A 22,584-nucleotide genomic window follows, 5' to 3' on the forward strand; every position below is an offset into this window, starting at 1 on the left:
ACGCAAAGCAATTTTAATTGGTATTTACCAAAGGAATATGCTCCAAGGTGATAATGCTTATTAAAAAAAAAAACCACAACAAATATGATAAGTCCTTTCTGGACAACATCCTTTGTACAGTACCATTCTTCCTTCTTTCCCCGTAAAATTCCACAGCAGTGCAATTCCATTGACTTGCTCATATCTCAGTTTAAAGGGGAAAAAAGTAATAAAATTTAATTTCATCCAACTAAATACTTTGGCAGATATTCTGCACTAAAAATATGCATTGTAATTTAGACTAAATGTTCCAAATCAGTTCAATTCTTGCTCACTCCAAGCATTATCATGAAATTTAGCACTTGCTTTCCTAAACCTTGTTAACACATGTATGACCTTGATCAAAAAAGTATATTTTTAATTTCTTTAAGCTGCAAAACTAAATCTGCATCATAAAAAGGGCAACAGCAGGCCTGCCAAGCCAACTTTATGTTTTAAAGTTGGTTTTTTTACAAGACTATGCTTTGTATATCTGGAAAAGAAAAATTAAGAGGGTGCTCAATCAGTTATTTGCAGCCTTGATGGAAATAAAACTTTCATGTTCCTGGTATGATGTTTATAAACACCCCCAAAGTTCTAGATACTGAGTCATCTCTGGCTTTTGGCTTGCCTTCAGCTGAGGGGATGTTACAGAGTGTGAGCAAGCACTTTGCTGGCGCCCCCGATCACCGCCGCAGCATTTATGCAGAAACACAACAGACACAAACTGTGCAGGCAGCCACAAAACTCACTCAGCACTGCGTATGTCACTCGGGATTTCTCCCAGGCTCTTCCCTATTTTTCCCCTCCCTTTCTTTCTTCTCCCTTTTGTTTTGTTGTTGTTTCGGATTTCTTTAATCTTCACCAGGGAAGACCATGGATTGTGTTTCACCAGCTGCCTCCTGATCCGTGGGGAGGTTTCCTCGCTGCTGCCTGCACGTGCTCAGTGTAATTTCCCTGACAACACGAGGCCATGTGCAACTGCCCCATTCTTCTAAGCTCTGTGGTAAGGACCTTGGAAGTGACTGCAAGCATTTCCCATCCTTAGGAAGAGGTGCACTGCACTACCCAAATTCAGCCAGAACACCAGTAAGTGCCTAAAAAGGATGATGTTAAGTGAAGCAGGGTGTATAATGTGACTTTAGAAATGCAGGCAAATTAATTTTTAAGTATGAATCCCTTCTATATAGATTTTCCATTACCAGGAATAAAATTAAAGAAGTGTCTGCTTAACTGGGAAAAGAACACAATATAAACCCTAAGGAAAACTAAGTATATTCCTTCCCTTGTATCCATTACTGTGAGCTTACAAAGACTCTTTATTTAATGAGTGCTTGCCTGCTAGAAGTGATGAATTTTTCAGATGTTCTTTCAAAATAAACATGGAGAACCTAATACAGTATTTATGGCACAGATGAATTTCCTAAATGAGTCGCCCAATAACCAGAAAGGAGCACTAAGACATGAGTATAGAAAACTATAAATAGTACACAAAAGGTACAGTATAATAGTGTGAATCACTTTTAGTCTTGTTTATATCTGTCCAGCCCATTTGCAACTGGAAAGCACTGCTTATTTTCCCCTGTACAGAATTTGTGAATGGCTTAGTCCTCAGCAGCACAGTTAGAACACGAGCCCTCTAAGTAAATAAATGTGCATTGGTCAAAATCTAGGAGAGTTAAGAAAAAACTCAAAACTCCATGTATTATTGGAAGAAAATATTACAAACCCTCCTTTAAGAAACCTAGGAGTACTACTTGAAGAAAATAAAAATTAAAAGGACATATCCTGTTGAATTTTTTTAAATGTCACTGGTCAGATGCCCTCAGACACTACCAATCATAAAATCAAACACTGAAGTCATAATTTGACAGAAAGGACAACACCACTTTACATGGTGTCCCACCAACAGCAGAAGCCAGGTTAGAGCCACATAACATAATGCCACATTTCTAAAATGCAGCTTTTTTAAAGTTTACTGCAGCTGACAGAGCTGCAGTATAACTTAGATGCCCAGCCTCCCTTCCCCTCCCAAAACCAAAGGCCAACCCCACCAAGCCCAATCCAGCACTCCACGAGATGCCTTCAGAGGTACTGTGCCTTCTTTGGTGGATGCAATGAGACAAACTCTTAGGAAATAGACTGCAGCACCACAAAACAAATGCAAATACTAGAAAACACAAAAAACAGTACCTAAAACCAAAGAGGAAATACCACAGAATCAGTTCAGCAAAGGAAAAGTCAAACCAGAAATCAACCCAGGTCCAACAACTGAGAAGGATACTAGGCACACACACAGAACCAGACAAGCCTTCCCATTCAAGAGTCAAGGGTGGAAAAAACCTCTTCAAAAGGCTTTTTGGAAAGGAGAGGAATGACAGACTCCTATTACATAGCAACCTGCTGGGCCATCAAATCACAAACAGTGGCAAAATGAACTCAAGAGGAAAATCTCAATGCGAACCAGGAGCCACGACTGCAGACAGACACCCAGCACAAGGTATCTGTCTGTGACCAAAAAACCAGATTTTCCACTCTTTGCCAGAACAGGCATCACACCAGTTAGACATTATAAACTGACTCCTTTACAAACACTCCTTATTTTGCATGCACAAAAGACAGAATGAGCAAATACTTCAAGCTTCAGCTACATCCATGTGGTATATTACAAAGAGCAGCAGTATTAAAACAAATAATTAAAATCATACTCAGAAAAAAAAAATACTGATATTTTAATGGCTTATTTTAATGCAGAAAAAGCCCACTAGCATTTGCCAGTGTTGTAAAACCACAATTAGTGTTAGCACACAGGTAGGTGGTTTGCACAACTACTCCACATGAAAAGACAGATACCCTTGAGGTTGGACAGGTCATCTGCTCCTTACTTAATCTTAACTTTGGCTTGTCTTACCAAAGTTTCTGTAGTGTGTAACAATGACAACACAACTGTTAAGAACTCGGGATGTTTTCAAGTAAAGTGACATGACAGGCCAGTCAGCATTTATAAAATCCACTGTGTCAAATAACTTCTGGCATTTTAGTGTACTGAAACAATACTAAACTATCTTATTGCATTCAGCTGGAATAGTTCAAGAAAGTCAGTTTAACAACATACTTTTTGTTTGCATTTTCACTAGCTTCATCTTACCCATACCATCCATCTTACTTGCCCCATTCATCCTCCAACATGTTAGTTTGCAACAACAGAATTAATCACTTATTTCTATTCAAAACATTCTAAAGATTAACTGAGAGAAGCAGTATCAATATACTACCTGTTACTTTAAAAAAACCCCAAACAACCCAAAACATTAGCCATGAGTCTAGCAAGTCTGTATTTTGATATAAAAACTAAGATATTCGCATCTGCAAGACCAGTCTTTTGTTATCATGAAGGATAGCCATCTTAAAAGTGTGGAAGGAACATGTTACCACTGAAACTGAAGGTTGTTGTAAGTTTACAGGATTTTCAGTTTCAGTTGAGGTATTCTAAAGTTTAAAGAAAGAGAGGAAATCAAAACTTCAGTAAAGTATGTATAAAAATTCCACTTTTGTTAACTTGGCTTGCAGTTTAACGTCGGCTTCTCCCATGAAATTTCAGATGCCATAAAACCTGTATGCTAAAAACATTAACTGTTACGTTTGAAAGCCTGAAACTAGGAACAGAAGAAATTAAAGGGAACGTTCAATGCAAGGGAAAGCAAACTTTTGGTCTGCAGACTTGTGCAGGGAGGTTCAAATAGGTCTACAACATGCTGGAGAGAAAGAGGAAAGAAAGGACGTGTTCTGTGCTTTTAAAATTAGCTAATCTGCTTAATAGCTGGAAAGCGGCGCTACCCAGCGTTTAACCCCTTGCCTTCCTGGACTGTATGACAAGAAAATGCTGCTCAAAACGGGAGGGGATAAATATCAAAGCGATCATCGGTTACCTTTAAAACTCTTTGCTTCCTCCTCTGAGGCCTTTTGTTTTCTGTTAGGACCTAAAAAAACATCAAATTGCAGAATATAAGTTGTGGTCACAAAGGCAGGCGGACACCTCCGATTTTTATTATGGAACAGCGATATTTCTGCAATACCCCGAGTGCTTTACACGCGGCCCTTCCACGGGCCGGCGGCGGCTCCCGGCGGCCCGTCCGCCGCCCCCGCGGCGCCCCTCACATCGCGGGAGCCCCGCGTTCCCCCTCACGGCGGCGGCGCCCCTGCCCCGCCATCTTTGCTTCCTGCCGCAGCGGCGGCCGCGCGGGCGCGCGCCGCGTGCGGCCCCGCGGGAGCGCGCAGCGCCGCGCAGCGCCCCCCCGCGGCCTCCCGCCCGAACAAAGGGGCTCCGCGCGGCCGCCCGCAAGAGCCGGCACGGAGCCGCCGCGCCCGCGGAGCCGGCGCCGCCCCGCGCCCCGGGCACGGCCCGGGCGTTGCGGGCCGCCCGCCCCGGGCACCGGGGCCGCTCGGCTCGGGCCGCGATGAGAACGGGGTCAGGCGAGGACACGGCCCCCGCGCACCCGCACGCGTGCGCACACCGCCGCGCACCGGGCGGCACTGCCCTGACCCTCTCCGCGAGCGGCGCTGGGGATGCACCGCCGGGCGCCGGCGGCCCCGGTGCGGCTCCGCGGCCGGATCGCCCTGGCAAGAGTGGAAATCGCCGCTCCCCGGCGGCGGCCGCAGCCACAAGGCCTGCCTTCGCCTGCCCTCCCAAGCCGAGGGGACGCGGCTGCGGCAGCCCCCTCCGAAACCTCCGCCTGGGGCCGGGACTCGGCCGGCGGCCCTGCCCTCCCGCCGCGGGCCCGCTGAGAGACTCCTCTGTCTTCATCTGCCCCTGCAGCACCCAACAGAACAAATCCACTGCCAACGCACTGCCGTGAAACCGGCCGCCATAGGAACATCAAGTGCAATCGTTGTCCCACAACTCCACCTGCTCAAAGCGGCCATCCGGAGGAAAGGAGGACGGAGGGGTCACAGCGAGCCCTCACGGGTCACACAGGCATTCGCTAACATGGGACAACAAGCGAACAACAGCGTATCTAACACTGCGGTCACCGAGCATTCCCTGAAACAATTCGCAGGTGACATCTAAACCAGAACGCTGGCCATGGATTTATGCACTAAAGATAAAAACCAGTGAGAACATATTTTCATCAGCTACAAACGGCAATCTGTTTTCTTATCTAATGCTACACGGTAATGTAATTACTGTCCACTTATTGGTGCAAATCAGTTAAATAGAAATGCTCAGACGTGGACACACAACTCATTCCCCAGTGGAACAATTAAATCAGAGAAAGCTGTTGCCCATTTTTTGTTGCCCGATGCTACCTTGTATCTTAGCTCTTCCTTAGTTGCATCAGAATGATGTATTAAATAGGATTTAGAATAAGGTAAAATTAAAATACTCATTTGTATTTTTCCCCAAATGCCCCAAGTCTGCCAAGGGTCTTTTTTGCACATTAAAAATGAGAGAGTGGAAGTCACACATACTTAAGTGATCTACAATCTTCTTCGTAGTTTTGGCTACTTAAGATGCTTTACAATACAGGGGGGAAAAAAAAGGAACAGTATTTTGTTTACTTAGAAACCTAAGACCCCATATTCTGATTTAGCCCCCAGACTGGTGCATGCACTGGACAGCGTTTCAGGTTTCCTTGTAACCTCATGTTAGAGGTCCTCAGACACAAGGAAGGAAAGAAACCTCTTCAAATAATTTCCCCATAAAAGCTTTAAGAACCAACATGGAAAATAAGGAGCAGTGAAGAGGCAACTTGTTAAATACAGCCTCTGAAAATAACTAGACCACAAACTAATCCATCTCACTGTAATTTAGGCTGCATTATAGTCCACACCCAGGAACACAGAAATGGCAAAGTACTGTGAGCTGTAATTATTTTACACTCGCACAGAGTACAAGTGTCAGTGTAAAATACGAGTAAACTGCACAACCCCAACTCCCTGCCCTGCATCCGTGGGCTAGGGAAGGCTGAATGCAGCTTTGCCCATCACACACGTTACCAGACTCCTCTAGCTGTGTGCTACTCCCTTACAAAACTCTCAAGTATCCTACTCAGGAGTGTTTTTAGGTGCACTCATTTTAAAATTCAACTGACTTAAATATTTCTGGAGTCTATTTTAAAATAAATACCACAAAGTCTAAATTTTTTTATTATAGCTGGGCCTGGCTGGAACACAAGAATTCCATTTTGCTTTTTTAATTTTTTTTTTTTTTTTTCAGATTTCAGCACTTGGTTTTGTTCCAAAGCAGAGCAAAACTTTCAAATATTCAAGAGGAGACAGATGGGATGTGGGAGACCAAAGTTCAAGCCCCTGGTCTGCATCAGGCAAAAAGCCCTTACCATCAACATGCTCTAATAATTCTCATCCCCTTTTTTAAGTTCTAAACAGAAATTTCATTTCTCAAGCCTCGAGAAACTTCCCCCAAAACAATTGCATTAAGACAGATAGTAGCTGTGAAAAGCTCCTGCTCATTCAGCATTTTCCATTCAAGGAATGGCTTACTGGAAAGTTCCCAACCAACTTGAATTGCAGCATCCTTTTTCAATATGTCTGGGTTTTTCAGCAGTGTGTTAAAAACCCACAGACAAGCGGGCCCTTATTGTTATTTAATATTTCACATTACCCAGATTACAGCAATTAAATAAGATGTCTCAAAACACCTTGGGCAACCCAAGTGAACTAACACTCAGTGACCTCATTTTTTTGGTCAGTTTGTTGACTACGGGTCCCCCTAAATCTAGCTATTTAGTTCTAATAGGAATTAAAGCTGTCCCCAGCAGATGGTTTCAACCCAAGTGGGCTCCCTGCCTAGGTAGGACCATAAAATGTGGGCACCTTGCCTCGACAAGCCCTGCAGAAAGCAGCCGTGGAGATGAGGGCTCCCCACGCTGCCAGTTCAGCAGCAGCCCTGTGAGTTCCTGGCCCTTTGGGAGCTGTGGGGTCACGAACCCCTACAAGTTCAGCCCAGAACTGGAGCTGCTCAGCCTGACACCGCCGTGGGCCAGGGCAGCAGCTCCCCGGGGAGAGCACGGGCGAGCTGGAGCCGATCCGGCCCGGCAGAGCCCGGCACAAAACAGCGGCACCGGGCTCCATCTGCAGCACCTGCCCGGCCAAAACGGGAATCCTTTGGCCATGGAGGAAAAAAAATAAGCCATGAGCCACCTTTCCTGTTCACATGCTGCTTTTGAAGCCTACAAAATCCTCGCGGCCACACTGCAACTCACGAAGACAGCCCTGACAGTATGCAATGCAATGGCAGCAAAGCAGACCACTTCTTGGAATTAAAGCTGCTTTTTGGAACAAAATAGCTACAAAATAGCCCTCAGAAACTGCAATACTGTTTCAGAAAACAGCAGCCCTTAAAGACGAGACAAAAATGAGGCAGCGTCATAATCCTGTGTGGGTAAGCGTCTCAAACTCTTCACTGTGAAATATTCCTGCATTATTCATTCTGAGAGGGACAGTAACCCAAGATAAAGCCTTTTTCCTCTTCTTATGAAAGCTTCCTTACATTTTATTTACTGGGCTGTCCTTTCAAAAAATTCAATAAGCAAGAAAATGTTTTCCCTCATATATTTTAGGATTCTTCTTTACCAGCTCCAAACCAAACAGGCACAGTGTGAATTCCTCAGGAAGAGGGGCATTATATGCAACAATATTGCTACACACAGGGGCTGGGAACTAGAGCCCACAATGCCTTATATCCAGACTTTCATGATGTCACATCCCTGCAAAACCCATTACATTCAGGAAGGTACAATATCACTTAATGTTTATGTGGCTGTTATTTTTAAATGGTATGTTTCAAGTCCAATATAGTTTTCAAATCTTTATCTGGATTATGTGTGTATTAATGGAAATAACAGTAACCTAACTACTGCCAGTTCCAAACATGCAACTGATATTCTCCAAGGGCTGAGTGCTTGTGCACACATGGGCATGGGTGTTGGAATATGCACTTCAGTTTACCTTCATGCCTTCTACCAGCCAGGCCCTACTCCCTGTAACTGTAAATCCACCTAAGTTCTTAAAGAAAACCAACACTTTTTCTTTCCTAAGCAACAGGTACCCTGCCAACCCCCACAGTGGTTATACAGCCATTTAATGCACACAGCTCTCACTGACTTCACTGGGACTTTTGCGTTTTTTTGTTAGAATGGGGGAGATAATTCCTTTAAGGCAAAACACCAACATTTAAACTATGCTCCTGCTCTATCCCCCTGCACCCTCCTCCCAGTGAATCACTTCCAAAAAATGCTTACATTCCACCAACATGAGAGAAAGAAGCATGACTCTTCTGAATGAAGAACACACTGAAGCCAATCTAATTTCTTTTAATTATTTATGTTCACTTTCCAAACCATGGACAGAGACCTACAGTATTGGGTTTTCCTCAGCTGTTTTCTGTTTGAAACACATTACTGCCACAGAAGTTCCAGTACTACCAGTCTGGGAAAACAATGGAATTCCCTGCAATCTTATCTAAAGGATAGCTGCTAAACTGAGTGATAGCATTCCCCATCCCCCAACACCTTCCCCATCTCAACACCTTGAAAGAGCAGATATAACATTGTAGAAGTACATTCTCATTTCCTCAGAGCACAGTTTCTAGAGATTGAAAATGAAGCAAGGCCTCTTTCTAGGAATATCTGAAAAGGCACCAGGTTTCATTCAAATACAATTTTATAGGAAAATACCTGACATGTTCTTAAATGTCAGGAATACTTCATTTCCTCCATGCACCACCCTAAAATTTCATACAAAATTTAACAAGAAATGAAGAAAGCTTCTGGTGCAGCTGTGAATGTATCATACAGAATGTGGCCACTTTAGTGAAATAAAAGCACACCAAAGTAAAAGCTGCCAAAGAAAAGAATAAAAACAAGGAATCTCTCATAAAGAAAGTAAAAGGAGTGCCCAGAGAGGACAAAGGTGAAGAGGCAAAGCTAATCTGCAAGGAGTAGGTCAGGCTGAGCAACAAGAAAAGTAGTATGTTTAGCCTGGAAAACAAAGGTTGACAGAAAAGCTGGAGTGCTTCCTTTTACTGACCCTGCCAAAACCCTTTTTAAAACACGGCTTTTAGATCACTTCCCACCTCAGCTCCACAAATCCTCTCCCATGAACTTCTCTTCAATCCTGCTGACTAAATATACAAAAGGACAATGTCACTACGCTTTTGCTGTAAAAGGTCGGGATAAGTCTCTACCACCTTTGTTTTAATATCTATCTTAAGTCACATTACAGCTGTCCCTCTCCTCACTTATTTTTTAAGAGCATTAAGAGCTGAAACAGAAAGAGGTTTTTGAATGAATTCTGAGCCAAACTGTTTAAGCCTACTTCCCCTAAACATCAGATCTTAAAATATACTTCCCCCACAAAGGAGAATACATCATATTCTCCTCACTGCTACAGGACTCTTCTTTCTGCTTGCCTACCTTAAAACCAGAAAGGACTTCTCTGCCAACCCTGGTAAGCACAGGACAAAGCAGTGCAAACAGGAGCTCTCCTGAGACCTCTGCAGCTGACAGGAATTCCTACCTGCTGTGAGACCACACCATTTTAATGAAATTGCTCTTGAGAAAGGTTTTGCAGGTGCATTCTCCCCAGTGTGAACTGCTCCTCTCAGAGTACACACTGGTGTGCAGAGACTTGAACCTCAGTTTCCCACATCCCAAGGCAAATGTCCCAGTGATTTAACTACCAAGACAGCTTCTCCCCTTTGTGGTTCAGGTACTACTGGATCCTATGAAGAGAACACTCCCAGCAGGACCTAGCACTGCAGAGTCTCAGTGCAGCTCAGAGGTCAGGGAATTCAGTTGGGATGTGGGAAATCTATGTTCAACTCCCTACTTACCTGATTTAAAGCCTGATCTTGAAACTGAAATCCCTCAGAAGGTCAGTGCTGTTATCACATGGGCATACACACTGTCTTTTCCCCTCCTCTTTGTTCCAAAAGTTATGACCTGGGTTATAAAAGGCTGATGGATCAGAAAAAATGAGTAAGAAACACAGAAAAAAGAAAGTATGTATGGGAATGTGGTAAAAGACAAAGAGAGAGAGGAAAGAGAAGTGAGATGAGAAAAACAGAAGAATAGACAATTAGAAAGGCAGAGAGATGCAAAAGGGGAAAATGCAGCTACAACTTGGTCCTGAAGTTTATAAATTGATTTCCACCAAATCTGTCAGCACAAGCAAATTACTTTAATTGAACCAAAGAGCAGACAGCATGCCTTCCTTTGCCTTTAGCTTTCAGTATTTTAAAATAACAACACTCTCCCTTGTAATTCAGAGTCTCCTAAGACTACCCTCAATCTCCCTCCTCCCCACATTCTGTGCCTAAATCTTCCTCATTTCTTTATGCACTCCAATGAATCCATTCCTTTGGCCAACATACCAATATCTGGGACACAGAGTTAAAGCCATATTTACCTTTGATTTTACACATTTATACAACAGGGACAAGACTAACTCCAGCTCACTCTAACCTACAGTTCTGTAGATGACAAGAGGAAGTTACTGTACAACCTGTTAGCACCAACAGTAACCCTGAACTCTCTGAAGCTGTCATGTGGCCAGCATATCCCTTTGCAGAATTTTAAGGTGCACCTCAAGCCTCAATAGAGTGACTTAATTTGCAACTTCTTTGTCTTACCTCAAAAGGTAGCGTGATTGGTGGTGGTGGCTTTTTCAGTTCTTCACATTTTCTCTTTTTACATATCCGGTGACTAGTTTTGCGCTTCCTGCAGCAGCTGCATTCCTCACAGTTTGTTTTCCGCAGACAGGGCTCACACACTCCACAACGCCTTCGTTTCTTTTTCTCCAGCATAGGGAGCAGAGATGAATATGGAAGAGGGTAATCACCAGCTGGATTTTTAAGAGAGTATGGCCCTGAGGCCTCAACTGCTTCAGTGCTGTTGTTCACGTTGTCCTGAACCAAATTCAAGCTTACTCCAACACTTCCCAGCTGTGATGAATAATCATTATGCTGCAGTCTTGAGTCAGCTGGCAAATCTGCATTTATGGCTTTTTCTGAGGCAAGAGCAGAGATTTCCATGCTTGAAGGCAACTCTGAAACAAAACCTGCAGAGAATTGTCCAGAGCTTTCAGCAGAGATTTTATCAACTGTGCTTTGTTCTAAATCTGAAGATAAAGTGGGGACATACCCTGAATTCAAAATTAATGTCTCTGCATCAATACATTTAACAAGCTGTTCAATGTCCTCTACTTCAATATTGTTTAAAGAGGTATTGGAGACTGGTTCACATACTCTAAATATGTTCTTTGTGTCAAATTCTGAATTCTCTTTTGTAAAGCTCAAATCTGAATTTGAATCAAGTTCTCTGTGAATGGGTACAAAATCCACAACCAGTTTCATGGGGTATTGTGCAAGTGAGCTTGCACCTTCAAAACGGAAAAGCAAATTTGATTCAGAGGCAGCTACAGAACTGGAATTTGAACCAATGTCTTTATTCTCAGATTCCAAATCCCAGCCTGCCTTCAAACAGGAATCTGCCAGTGACCTTGCGTCTCCTAGTAAATGTTCTTGTGAGTTAAACTCAGAGGTAACTAGAGATGCAGAATCCAAGTCTTGTTCTTCCCTAGGTAGCACCATGTCCAACCCTGCTCCAATGTGGAATTTGGCAAGCGTGACCGACTCTATCAGTACTGCTGAGCTGAGGCCTGAGGTATCAGCAGAGCTGGAGTCAGGTTCTGTACTGTTAGGCACCACATTGAAGGGAGCCTCTGCGTGCACCTTCAAGTTTGATTCAGAGGCAATTCCAGAGTCAGAAGGAGAAGATGGAAGCACCAGCGCAGCATCTTCAACAAATGCTTCAGCCAAACTACCTGCATCAAGATCACTGAGTATCTGCTCACAGGGCAGGTCTCCATGCTTAGATTTCACCTCTGAAGCTTCTGTACCATCATCAGTTACCTGACTGTTTGGAAGGGAATCATCCGTTTCAGATATTTCTGCCTCCTCGTCCTGACCGGCACATGGGATAACAGGCTCTTCACCTGCACTACACAGACAGCCTTCTACAGGCAGAGCAGCTAACTCATTTTGAGCTAAATCTCCTTCCAAAGCTATTTCACCTGTTTCATCATTTTTCTCTTCTACTTCTGCCAGGGCTTCTTGTTCATGTTTTTCCTTTGTTTCTAGCTTTTTTTGTGCTGCAGCTTTCCTGGGCTTTGCAATTACTGGAGTTTGGGACAATCTTCTGGAGAAGGAGCGGTTACGGAGAGCCATTGTAAAGCCATTGATGCTGAAAGAATCCTGGTTGTGAAAAAGGATATTGTCAGCTTTCTCCAAACTCACCCAGGATGCTCCAGACAAGGTTCTGGTTACACTGCTCCTGAGAAGCCTGCCTGAAGAGCTCATGATTGGTTTCTTTTCTTGCTGTTTTTTCTTAACATCTTTTTCTTGCACTGGCTTTTTACCTTTTCCAGAACTAACAGCTTTTGTGGAAGCCTTTGTGGTTTTCTTTCTCACTTGGCTAGATTTCTTTTTGCTCTGGTTAGTTTTCCTTTTGCCCAACTCTTCTTTTTTGGCTGATCTGGAAGGCCTCGCATGGTGAGCCATGTTTGCGGAGCAGGAGGAATGTTAAGAGGAGAGATGGAAAAAAATCATGAGCTCTTGAGAGACCTCTTCGGTAGAAAACTGCATACTCCCATTGCTGCCTTCTGTGCTCATACAATGTCAACTCTGAAATAGAAAAAGATACAAAACAGCATTAATATACTTCTAATTAAAAAAGGTGCACATCTATTCAGCTGACCATTTTTAGTATCAAAAAATACAGAGGTAGAATCAGAAATAGCAGTATTAGGTGTTATGTTCAACTAGCACAAAAGCTTGTACGATATTAGTATGCTACAAAATAAAAAACTTGCCTAAAGGCCTGTAACACAAAGAAGCAAACTGAATTCAAATGACCAAGCAACATCACATATTTACTATTTCATGTCAGTACTAAAAAGTTTGAGTTTACTCAACTTTATTAACAGTTCATTAGCCAATAAACTTCCCTTGAGTAAGGAGAAGTGCATATTTATCAGTGCAAGGAGATTCAGGAACAAAAGAACAAAGCTGAGTTTATTTTTTGTGCATACTCAGTATATCATCACCAGAGCATCTACCATTCTTTCACCACCCACTGGTAGCCCACCATGGTAAAATTCCAGATAAAATGGGATAAGTAACTAGCTCCCCAAAGAGATCAATCTGTGATTTTACAGGGGAACTGGACCAGGGAAGAATGGTCATTCCCAGTGTCATCTTCCAGAATGCCTTCACAGCACACTGTATTACATTCCAACCTTGATTCCATACTGTCTGCCTATATCATATGTTTTATGCAAGGCAAATGTCTCTGCTTCTTCACTAAGACTTAATTTACCTTCAAAACACCACCATATCTCTGTCCCAAGCTTTTGTCCCCAGTCACAACTGCAATGCACAAGTCCCCCAGCTCCCCAAACACAACTGAATCATCTCAAAAGACACAACAAATTTCTCATGCTCCAAACCCATTTCCTTCAAGGTGGGATTTTTTTAAAAGTAAAACAATTCTCACAAGTACATATTTTTAAGTATCTATAGAAGGCTTTTAAAGCTTTATTTAGCTTTTTGAATAGATCTCATGGGTAGACAAGGGCCCTTAAAATGGGAATAGGCAGAGCCAGAGCCTCTACAATAGTCTCCAGCAGGAAGGTACCTTCCCTTCACCATCATTATTCCTTAAGCCTCCTCCAGGCTTTCTGTACCTCTCGTTGATGGGAAGAGGCCAAGAAAAGGAAGAACAAGAAGTATGGGGATGATGTCTAAAATCCTGACCTCAAATGGAAGTAAAAGAAAGGGCATTTGGCTTCTAAAGGAAATAGAAAAGGAAAGAAGAGAGCAACCAGGTTCCAGACATCACCACTCCCTCCTGAGACCTCAATCCCCCACCTTGAAGCCAACAGGGTGATCTCACAGAGGTTGCACTTCCCCACAGCCTGGTCTGAGCTCTGCTGAAGCTGGGGAGAGTTTTGCTAATGCAGCCCAAAGAGCGCTGCCCCAAGCACAGCCAGCTCACACGGCCTCTGTGTGGGGCCACCAGCTTGCTGCCCCCCAAAGCAACCAGCCTGTTTCTGGCCAGCTGTTTGTCACAGCCCTCGGCAGGCTGCCCCGTGGCCACAGCACCCACCAAGGCTAACAGTAACTCCCCAGACTCTTTCTGAGTAGCTTATTTAAAGCATTTTGAAGCCTGGCTCTTGTTTATTCAGCTGTAGCAAGCCAACTGACCCTCTGTACCACAACACACAAACCAAGTATCTTATCTAAACATGATGCGATTATCTTATATCACATCTTCATACTGCATATCAGATGAACATGATTACTGAGACAACAGGTTTTTTCACACACACAAATACCATTTAGAGCCAGCAGTGCTGCACGAGACAAGGCTAAACACTTCTCAGGTCAGCACAGACAACAGTGCCCACCAAACACACAATAAACAAGCTGAATAAATAGCAACCCCCTCCACAGCAACACATCCAACCTCGAGGGACTAAGCAGACATGTGCAGTTGTTTATAGTCATGGGTGAAGCTTCAAAGGTCACAGAAGAGACCTGAACAGCTCCCACAGAAGCTCTCCATAAAAGCTGGGTCAGACAGTGAAATAGTGAAACAAATACAACACTGAAAGGAAGGTAATCCGAGTACCCCCCTCCCCCTCCCCTTCTCTGGAGGCACATGGGGGAAGGGGGACATGGCCATCAGGAGTCACTCCATGAATCAAAGAGGGCATCACATGAGCAGGTTCATGAAATAGTTGTTGGCAGCCTGCAAAAAGCCTCTCCAGTTTCTTAGGGTTGTGACAGAGACTGGGATCTTCACCCCAAAGGATGGCCTGGAGGGCTGCAAAACCAGCTGGAAGCAAGCAGCAGGCACATCTGCAGCCATCAGCAGAGGAGCTACATAACAGTGGCAGGAGAAGAAATGTGAGCTACTTTCAGAGCTTATAGCCAGGAGACCAAGGAAGAAAGCAAGCCATCAACAAAGGCCAGGCAACACGGCAATGCGTCAATCAGGAGAGGGACTGGAGTGATAAAGTCTTTTCTCTATCAGCCCTAAAACAGAAGCAGAATGACCAGAGGATACAGGAGGTCTGCAGTGGAAACAGTGACTGGATTTTTGAGAATTCTGAATGTGAATGATGCTTTGCTCATATTGTTTGCTTACACAAGTAGTAGGTGTCACTGTTACTGTGGAAGTTCAGAAAGCATGACCAACAAAATTATCCATCAGAAGCTTAATTTCTAACAATTTGGTAACTTTTTAAAACCATTACTACAATTACATGATAATATGTCTTTACGTGCATTTGGACAGGGATAGGACATGGGGGGATAGCTTCAAGGTGAAGGAGGGCAAGCTCACATCAGATACTAGAAAGAAGTTGTTCCCTGTGAGGGAGGTGAGGCCCTGGCACAGGGTGCCCAGAGGAACTGTGGCTGCCCCATCCCTGGAAGTTTCCAAGCCCAGGTTGGATGGGACTTGCAGCAACCTGGGCTAGTGGAAGGTGTCCTTGCCTGTGGCAGGGAGTTGGAATGAGTCAATCTTTAAGGTCCCTTCCCACTCCAACCATTTTGTGGCTGCACGATTTGAAAATTGCAAAATAGTTGCTTCAGGACTGAAAAGGCAAGATCATCCTTGAGTTCTTTGGTTGGTCTGGTCCTTTTTTTATTTTTTTAATACAGAGAAACACACCTGTCTGGCAAGAATGTAGAAAACTACCAATGCCAAAGCATTGCTTCTCTTCAGGGCCAAAATTATAGAGACTATGAACAGAGTGGTTCAAGATTTCCTTTTTTTGCTAAAAAAAGAATGCTGATATTTGTAGGAAATTGCCTGGCTTTAAATACTGCATTATAAAAGATGGCAAAGGCTTTGTTTGACTCAGAGACAACAATACAGGGCCACAAAACCAGCAACACTTTAATCCATTTTGTTTCAGTTTTGTGACTGGAGTGACTTCAGGTTTTTCAGAAGAGATCTGAATAGACCCCCAAAGGAATTTTTTTTGGCGAACAGGGGTTGATGCTTCACTTCAGTTATATTTGTCTGAGACTCTTAAGTACCCAACTTGCAAGGTGATCTTACACTCTCAGGCAAAATGGTTGTCAGCAAGAGATCTCTGCTTCCCTTAAAAAACTCTAGTCTTGAATACCAGTCTGCCAAAACCACCTTAACTACTAGCTAAAAACTGTCTTGACATTTTAAATAACCTGTCCTCTAAGTTACATTGCTATTTCTTTGTTTCCTCTTGCACAGCTAGGACCAGAGTGTTAGGGAGCTGCCAGGTTGGTTTTCAAGTTTTGTTTCCTGTAACACTAGGAAATATTTTACCTTCCCTTTTCCATTTAAAGCACTGGCAAGGACTGTTGATATCTGCAGCAGTTGCAAATCATCTCATGCTGCTTCTTAAGGACAACAAATGGATTTACCACACTGGTCATATTTCACAACAAGCAATTAATTGTATTTCCAAAACCTCTATGTGGACTCAACAGGATTATAAAACACAAATCTCATGGGGCAATATAATAACTTGTCAGTCTTCTATCATCCTGGAGAGAAACAAACTTCAATGCTTTCTTCTGAAAGCCAAAGCAGGTGAGACCTGCCTTGCCTTCCCTGGCAGGGGAGCACAGGCGTCTCTAGGATGTCAAAGGGGCAATAGGTGACAGGAGGTTTTGCAGGGAATTGCCCTAGATAATATCAGTGCATCCTGAAGCTGTCTGTTACTGGAGGCAACTTATCTCTCCTAATCCATGTGCAAAGCTGAAAGCTGGTTTTAAAGCCAGTTGCTTAAGTTTTGTTCATTCATGGTAATAAATCTGGAACAATTCCACTGACTGCTATAATCCTCAACAAATACTCTAAAAATCTAATCAAAGGCTAAATCTTTTAGTCCTGTCTCCTCTCAAAATTCCAAACAATTATAATGAGAATTCTACCTACAAAGTAATTAAGGAATTTAACCCCATACTGTCAGGAAAAAAAAAAAAACAACAACCCCCCACAAACAAACAAACAACAACAAAAAAAAACCAAACCCACCCACAATGCTTCACTTTACACAAATGGGTAAAAAAAGATATAGCAAATTTTCATTCTAGAGACTGTGTCAATCAAGATTCTGTTACATAACTTGATTCTTGTTGGAAGATGGCAGGGGAAAAAAGAAAGATACTAGAAGATGTGTCCTCATAAAAAGCAAAGGCAGTTTTTTATGGTGTTGTGGAAAATGGCAAGTGAGCCCTGAACAAACAGAGCAGTATAAAGAAAAAAATGACACAGCTAGCAGTCACTAGTTTCCCTAGTCACCTGATTTCACTACAGTCAGATGTACTTAAGTACATTTTGTTTCAGTGTTTAGGTATCTTTAAAAAGTCCCTTGAGATTCGCCCTTAGGAGAAACAGATCTGGAAGCTTTCACAGGAGCCGCTCAATAATATGCAGGTCCCAAGCAATAAGGGCCACAACGTGACTAAGCTGTCACACAAGCTCAGATGCACAGTTTAGAATTCAAAAACATCTCATCTTCTGTCAGCAAATGCTCTAGAGAAAGATGCAAGAGACATCAAAGACAGATGTTAAAAAAATCTGACCCTCAGGTGCAAAAGCATGTCATAGCATCTGCATTCTCTTCCCAGCTGCCCCAAAGCCAACCTGCTTTCCAATTTGGCCTAGTTCCCTGCATCTACTCATTGCTCTGTAGAACACTTTGTATATGAAAAGAAGGGAAATGGGTTAGGAGGGAAGAATCAGCTTTAATTTTCCCTTTCCCCCTCCTTTAATCCTTGAATACACATTTGGCTTTGGGTAAGAAATAAAACTGAAACTTCTCATCTGCCATCTCGGTACCACGAGTTACTTCATACACAGAGGCCTCCCCACTCCATTTTCCTCCATTGAGGTTTTCTGCTTTATGTTACAGGACTATGCCACTCTTAATTAACCAGACATATTTCATCCACACATATTAAACTCTGGCTTAAGGTAGCACTTTCCAGTAATGCACGAATGTGGGACAGGCTGCAGGATGCCACCTCAGTTTCTCACAGACAAAAGCACGTAAAGCACAGTCCTTTACTCACTCATCAGCAACACAGGATGATGCTGAGCAGACCAAGCACCAAGGCCTACACCCTAAATTTTTGTCCTTGCTGGCCCCAGAAGGCCACCTCTGTTTGGAGGATGAGGCAGAGCTGCCACCCCACTGTGTAAGGAGCTGCAGGCTGCTGTGAAATAGGCATGCTCCATGAATCCAGCAGGAGATGTCCATGGTTAGCATTGTGCAATGACTTCATGCACCTTGGAGCCTCCACAGTGAGTCACACAGATAAAAAGATACCACAAAAAAACTCCTCCCAGTTTAGAGAAAGCTCTATTAGAACGATTAGAGAAAAAGACAGAAAAAAAAAATAGAACTGTGGCAAGGAACTGCACATGCCTAAACCACAAACCAGATTAAGCCTCAGACAACTTGAGCCAAAAATCAATTGTGAGGACTCACACCACATGTGCAAGTATCCTCCCTTCAGCCAGGCAGGAGCACCGGCTTCCTTTAACCTATGGGCAGTGCAGCCAAGCACTGACCTTCACAGGGGGAATGATAAAAAGTAAAAATATATCAAGTAATTTCTAAAGTCTCATCAAAGAAAAACCCCATCCACCAGAACAGTCCAGATATATTTGAATACAAAAAAAGCAAGCAAACCAAACCAAACACCCTAGCCCATCATATGCCACTCAGATTCTGCATTTATGCTGTTTAAAGCACTGCATTTCTTTTTGATAATATGACTCCATTCTTTCAGGGGGTTTCCTTGTCTTAAAAACAAGGACAAAAAAAAAACAAAAAACAAACCCACAAAAAACCTCCACCACCATTAACTGAATCGCCTTATCTCAAACTCAGCTAAAAGAAGGGGGAGGTGGAGGGAAGAACCTTCAGGCAAAGATTAAGCCTGGAAAATTTCAGCCTGAAAGGTGTTTTGAAATTTTAAGTATCTGAAAACAGAAAGCAGGATGGAAGGGCTTAGGCCAGCTTCAACAATCACAGGTAAAACACTATTAGTGACAATTTTTAATTACTACACAGTGAAGAATTCAGTCTTACAGAAACTGTGAACATCAGAGTTCCTTTGTACATCTCACCTTGAGTTCTTCCCAGTTACCTGCTTTGCACAACCCAGTCTGCCCTCATCTCCTCCAAGCACAACAAACTCCATAATCTTGTGGGACTGACCCTTATCCCAAGAGCAACCACCACAACCCCTTGTGCTGGCCGAGCAACTGCCTCAGAAAAGCATAAACCAGCTTTCTCCTCCTCTGCAGTTAGGGTCGACCAGGCTACCTGCCCAGACCAAGACTAAATGTTAAATTTTCCCAATTCAGTCTGTTTTCCTAATTGTGTTGACTGACATAAAGAAAACAGGGTAATTACACCACAGAATAGCTTTCTGCATTTCCACAAGAGTACCTCAAAAATCACTGAGCACAGCTGAGAAAAACTATTATTATTTGGAATATTACTATTATTATTATTTTCACAGGTTTTTCCATTGTCTTGAAAATTTAGAAAGACACCTCTGCCTTAAACTCAGTCATGTTTAAATACCTAATGCTGCGATCTTTGCCCATTTTGCCATTACTGCACTATGATTGCTAGAATAGGAGCTCTTCAGGCAGATGCACGCTGGTACAGCCACCCTGGCCAGCTTGTTTACAGGAGTCGAGTCCCACCGCCTCACTCCAGTGACATTGGTGCGCTCACGCCCTGCTCCACATTCCCCTCTCCTCCTTAAAGGAGTAGCAATCTCACCACGCTGGCTAGCTGCTACACAGGCCGAGATACAAGTGATGCGGACTACGTTGCCCTTTAAATATCTTTGGGGTGCAGCAGGATAGGCTGGCAGAGTGTAGGACAGGCTGGGCGCACGACTGGCGCGTCCCCTTTGACTGCTGCTGCGCCTGGTCCCGGCACAAGCCCAGCCGGTTGCCCTGCTCGCTCCTCGGGCCCAGCAGCCGTACCTTTGTAAGGTTAGCTGCTCCTGCCTCCCGGCAGGCCGCCTCGTCCTTTCTCCTCACCCATTCGGCGAAACACATCCTTCTCCCCTGGTTCTTTCACGGGCACGGCGGGGAGCATTGCCGCCAGCACCAAGCCTCCAGTTGCCATAAGAGCAGCACCTCTTCTCCCGCAGCTCCGAGAGCAGCTGGACAAGCACTCAGCGCCCAGGAGCGCTCCGGTGCCTCTAGCGCAGGCAGGCGGACCCCAAGGGAGGAAGGGGCAGGCAGGGCCCTCCGTGGGGGGAGGCAGCGGCTCCTCGTGGCCCGGCCCCGCCGCTGGCCGTGCCTCCCCGACCCCGGGAGCCCTCCCCGGGGCTGCAGACAATGGGGCCGACCCCAGCGGCGGCGCTGGGGACCCGCAGCGCCCATCCGGACGCGCCCGGCTTCTCCCGCGGCAAAGACGGGGAGCCACCCGCGGGGACGCTCCCCCAGCCCCACACACCAGCGGCACCTTCACAGGGTGATGCTGCACAGCCCTCGCTCGCCGGTTTTAGGGGCGGCGGGAGTGGGCTGCGGGGTTTTTCCGGCTGGCCGAGGGCCCCTACAGCCGGGCAGGGTCCCTTTTAATTGTTCCCTGTCCTCCACGCAGGCTGCAGGCAGTTTCTCTTGCCTGGCGGGTTTTTCCAGGCAGGCTCTGGCTGCTGCAGCTCCAACACACTCCAGCACAGCCAGGGAGATCGGACTCCTTCGCTTTTTCGGCCAATAAACTCCGTTTTGCATTTGAATAACCCCCAGCCTGCCTTCCTCCTCGGCAGGAACGGTCCGAGCCGCGGGGCTCCGAGCCTGGCCGCGGCGGTGCCTCTACCTCCCCCCTCCCCACTCTACCAAAGCTCAACTTTGCAACTAGCCAAGGGGATAAGACAGGGGAAGGAAGGGAAAAACAGAGGGATTTAAAAAAAAAAAAAAAAAAAAAAGTAAAGAAAAAAGGTGGGGTTCCGAGAGCAGAGGTCCCCGTCGTTCCCCTCCTCCCGCCCGCAGCAGCCGCGGGACCCGTCCCGCACACGTACCAGGGCTGCGGCGCGGCCAGCCCGCAGCTCTCAGGAAGGGGCGATGCTGGCATGGCCCGGAGCGGGGCGAGGCGCGGGTCACGGCCCGGGCCCCCGCGGGCGGGCGGCTCCCATGGCGCGACGAGCCCAGGCGCGGAGAGGAGCCCCGGGCCGCGAAACGTGCTCCGTGCTCCGGCGGCGTCGCCCCTGGCCGGACCCTCCGGGAGGGAGCGGGGAGGGGGCGGCTCGGCGGGGCGCTCGCCGCACCGAGCCCTCCCGGCAGGCGGCAAAACGCGCCCTGGATCCCCGCGGCCGGAGCGGGATTCGCCGCCCCCCGCGCCCCCGCGCTCCGGGGTGACCCGGCACGGCCCCGGGGACAGGGAGAGCGGCGGCGGTGCCCCCACGGCTGCCCACGGGAGCCGCCGTCGGCGTGCTAGGCTGGTAACGCCGGGGGTTATTTAACAACAACAACAAAATTAAATGACGGCAATAAGAGAAAAAAGCAAATTATCCGGTTACTTTGCGGAGGCTGTGGTTTGACGCCGCATACCCCCCGGTCAGCCACGGTAGTGGCACTCTATAAAATCATCCCTTTTCTTTTTAGCTTGGGAGAGGGAAACCTTGGTCAGCCGTGACAGGCGAGGAGCTCACCGGGGGACAACCCCCTTCCCTTTACATGTGCCATCCAGGAGGACCCTTGAACACCAGTGTCCAGCAGGGCCTAGCCATCCCACGTATGGAACAAACACTCCCAGAAGCATGGGGAAAGTGCTGGCTGAGAAGGAAGATCTGCTGAGCCGCCCTCTCCCTCCTGCAAGGAGGTAAAACATAATGAGCCTTGCTCTTTCCCCATCCCCCACCTCATTCATTAAGAGCCACTGACGATATTTGCTGCTCCTTCCCAGAGGGAAACGGGTGAGTAAAATGTTACGGTAAGAGGAAGAGTCAGTCCACTGACTGCTTCCACCCTTCATTATCACCACAGCCTTTTGTGAAAAGCAGGCCACCAAATCTAACATATCTTCCGACTGAAAAACAGATGTTGGAAACGGGATCTGTGAAACAATATACCCAAGCAGTACTTTTTCAGAAAGGCTTCGTTATTATTAAGTCTGTAGCTGTTGCATTATAAAGCACTTCAAGTGTGAGCCAGCCTGGTCAAATGTGAGCCTGCAGAGAGGCTTTTCTGCTGCACACAAGTGAGCAGTACTGTCCAAATCCATCCATTCCTAGAGGTGCTTTAAATGCCAACCTTTTGCTGGTTTAAGTGATATGATAAAGGAGAAGCAGAGGTACAGATCTGCACAACTCCTTGTCACTGCTACTCTTCAGTAATAGTGGGTAGGTAGCCTATCACCAATTTGCACTTCCATCATCTTCCCACCTGCCCTACATATCCTTGCATCAAGAGAGAAATACAGTCTGGGAATCTTAGCCAAGCTCACAGACACTTC

The 22,584-nt window shown here is 45.3% G+C and overlaps 1 protein-coding gene across 2 annotated transcripts in view; it reads right to left on the minus strand.

Moving 5' to 3' along the window:
* The window catches only part of TET1 (tet methylcytosine dioxygenase 1), a 96,863-nt gene that overhangs the window by 50,014 nt on the left and 24,265 nt on the right, over positions 1-22,584 (minus strand). For both annotated transcript variants that reach the window (XM_053984213.1, XM_053984215.1), the window contains exons 3-4: positions 10,670-12,721; positions 3,948-3,998 (exon numbers count right to left, since the gene is read on the minus strand). In XM_053984213.1, coding sequence (XP_053840188.1) covers positions 3,948-3,998; positions 10,670-12,598 — 1,980 coding nt within the window. In that variant the 5' untranslated portion in view covers positions 12,599-12,721. The remainder of the gene's footprint in view (positions 1-3,947; positions 3,999-10,669; positions 12,722-22,584) is intronic.

The sequence above is a fragment of the Vidua macroura genome, chromosome 8, assembly GCF_024509145.1.
Source record: "Vidua macroura isolate BioBank_ID:100142 chromosome 8, ASM2450914v1, whole genome shotgun sequence".
Classification (NCBI taxonomy): Eukaryota; Metazoa; Chordata; class Aves; order Passeriformes; family Viduidae; genus Vidua; species Vidua macroura.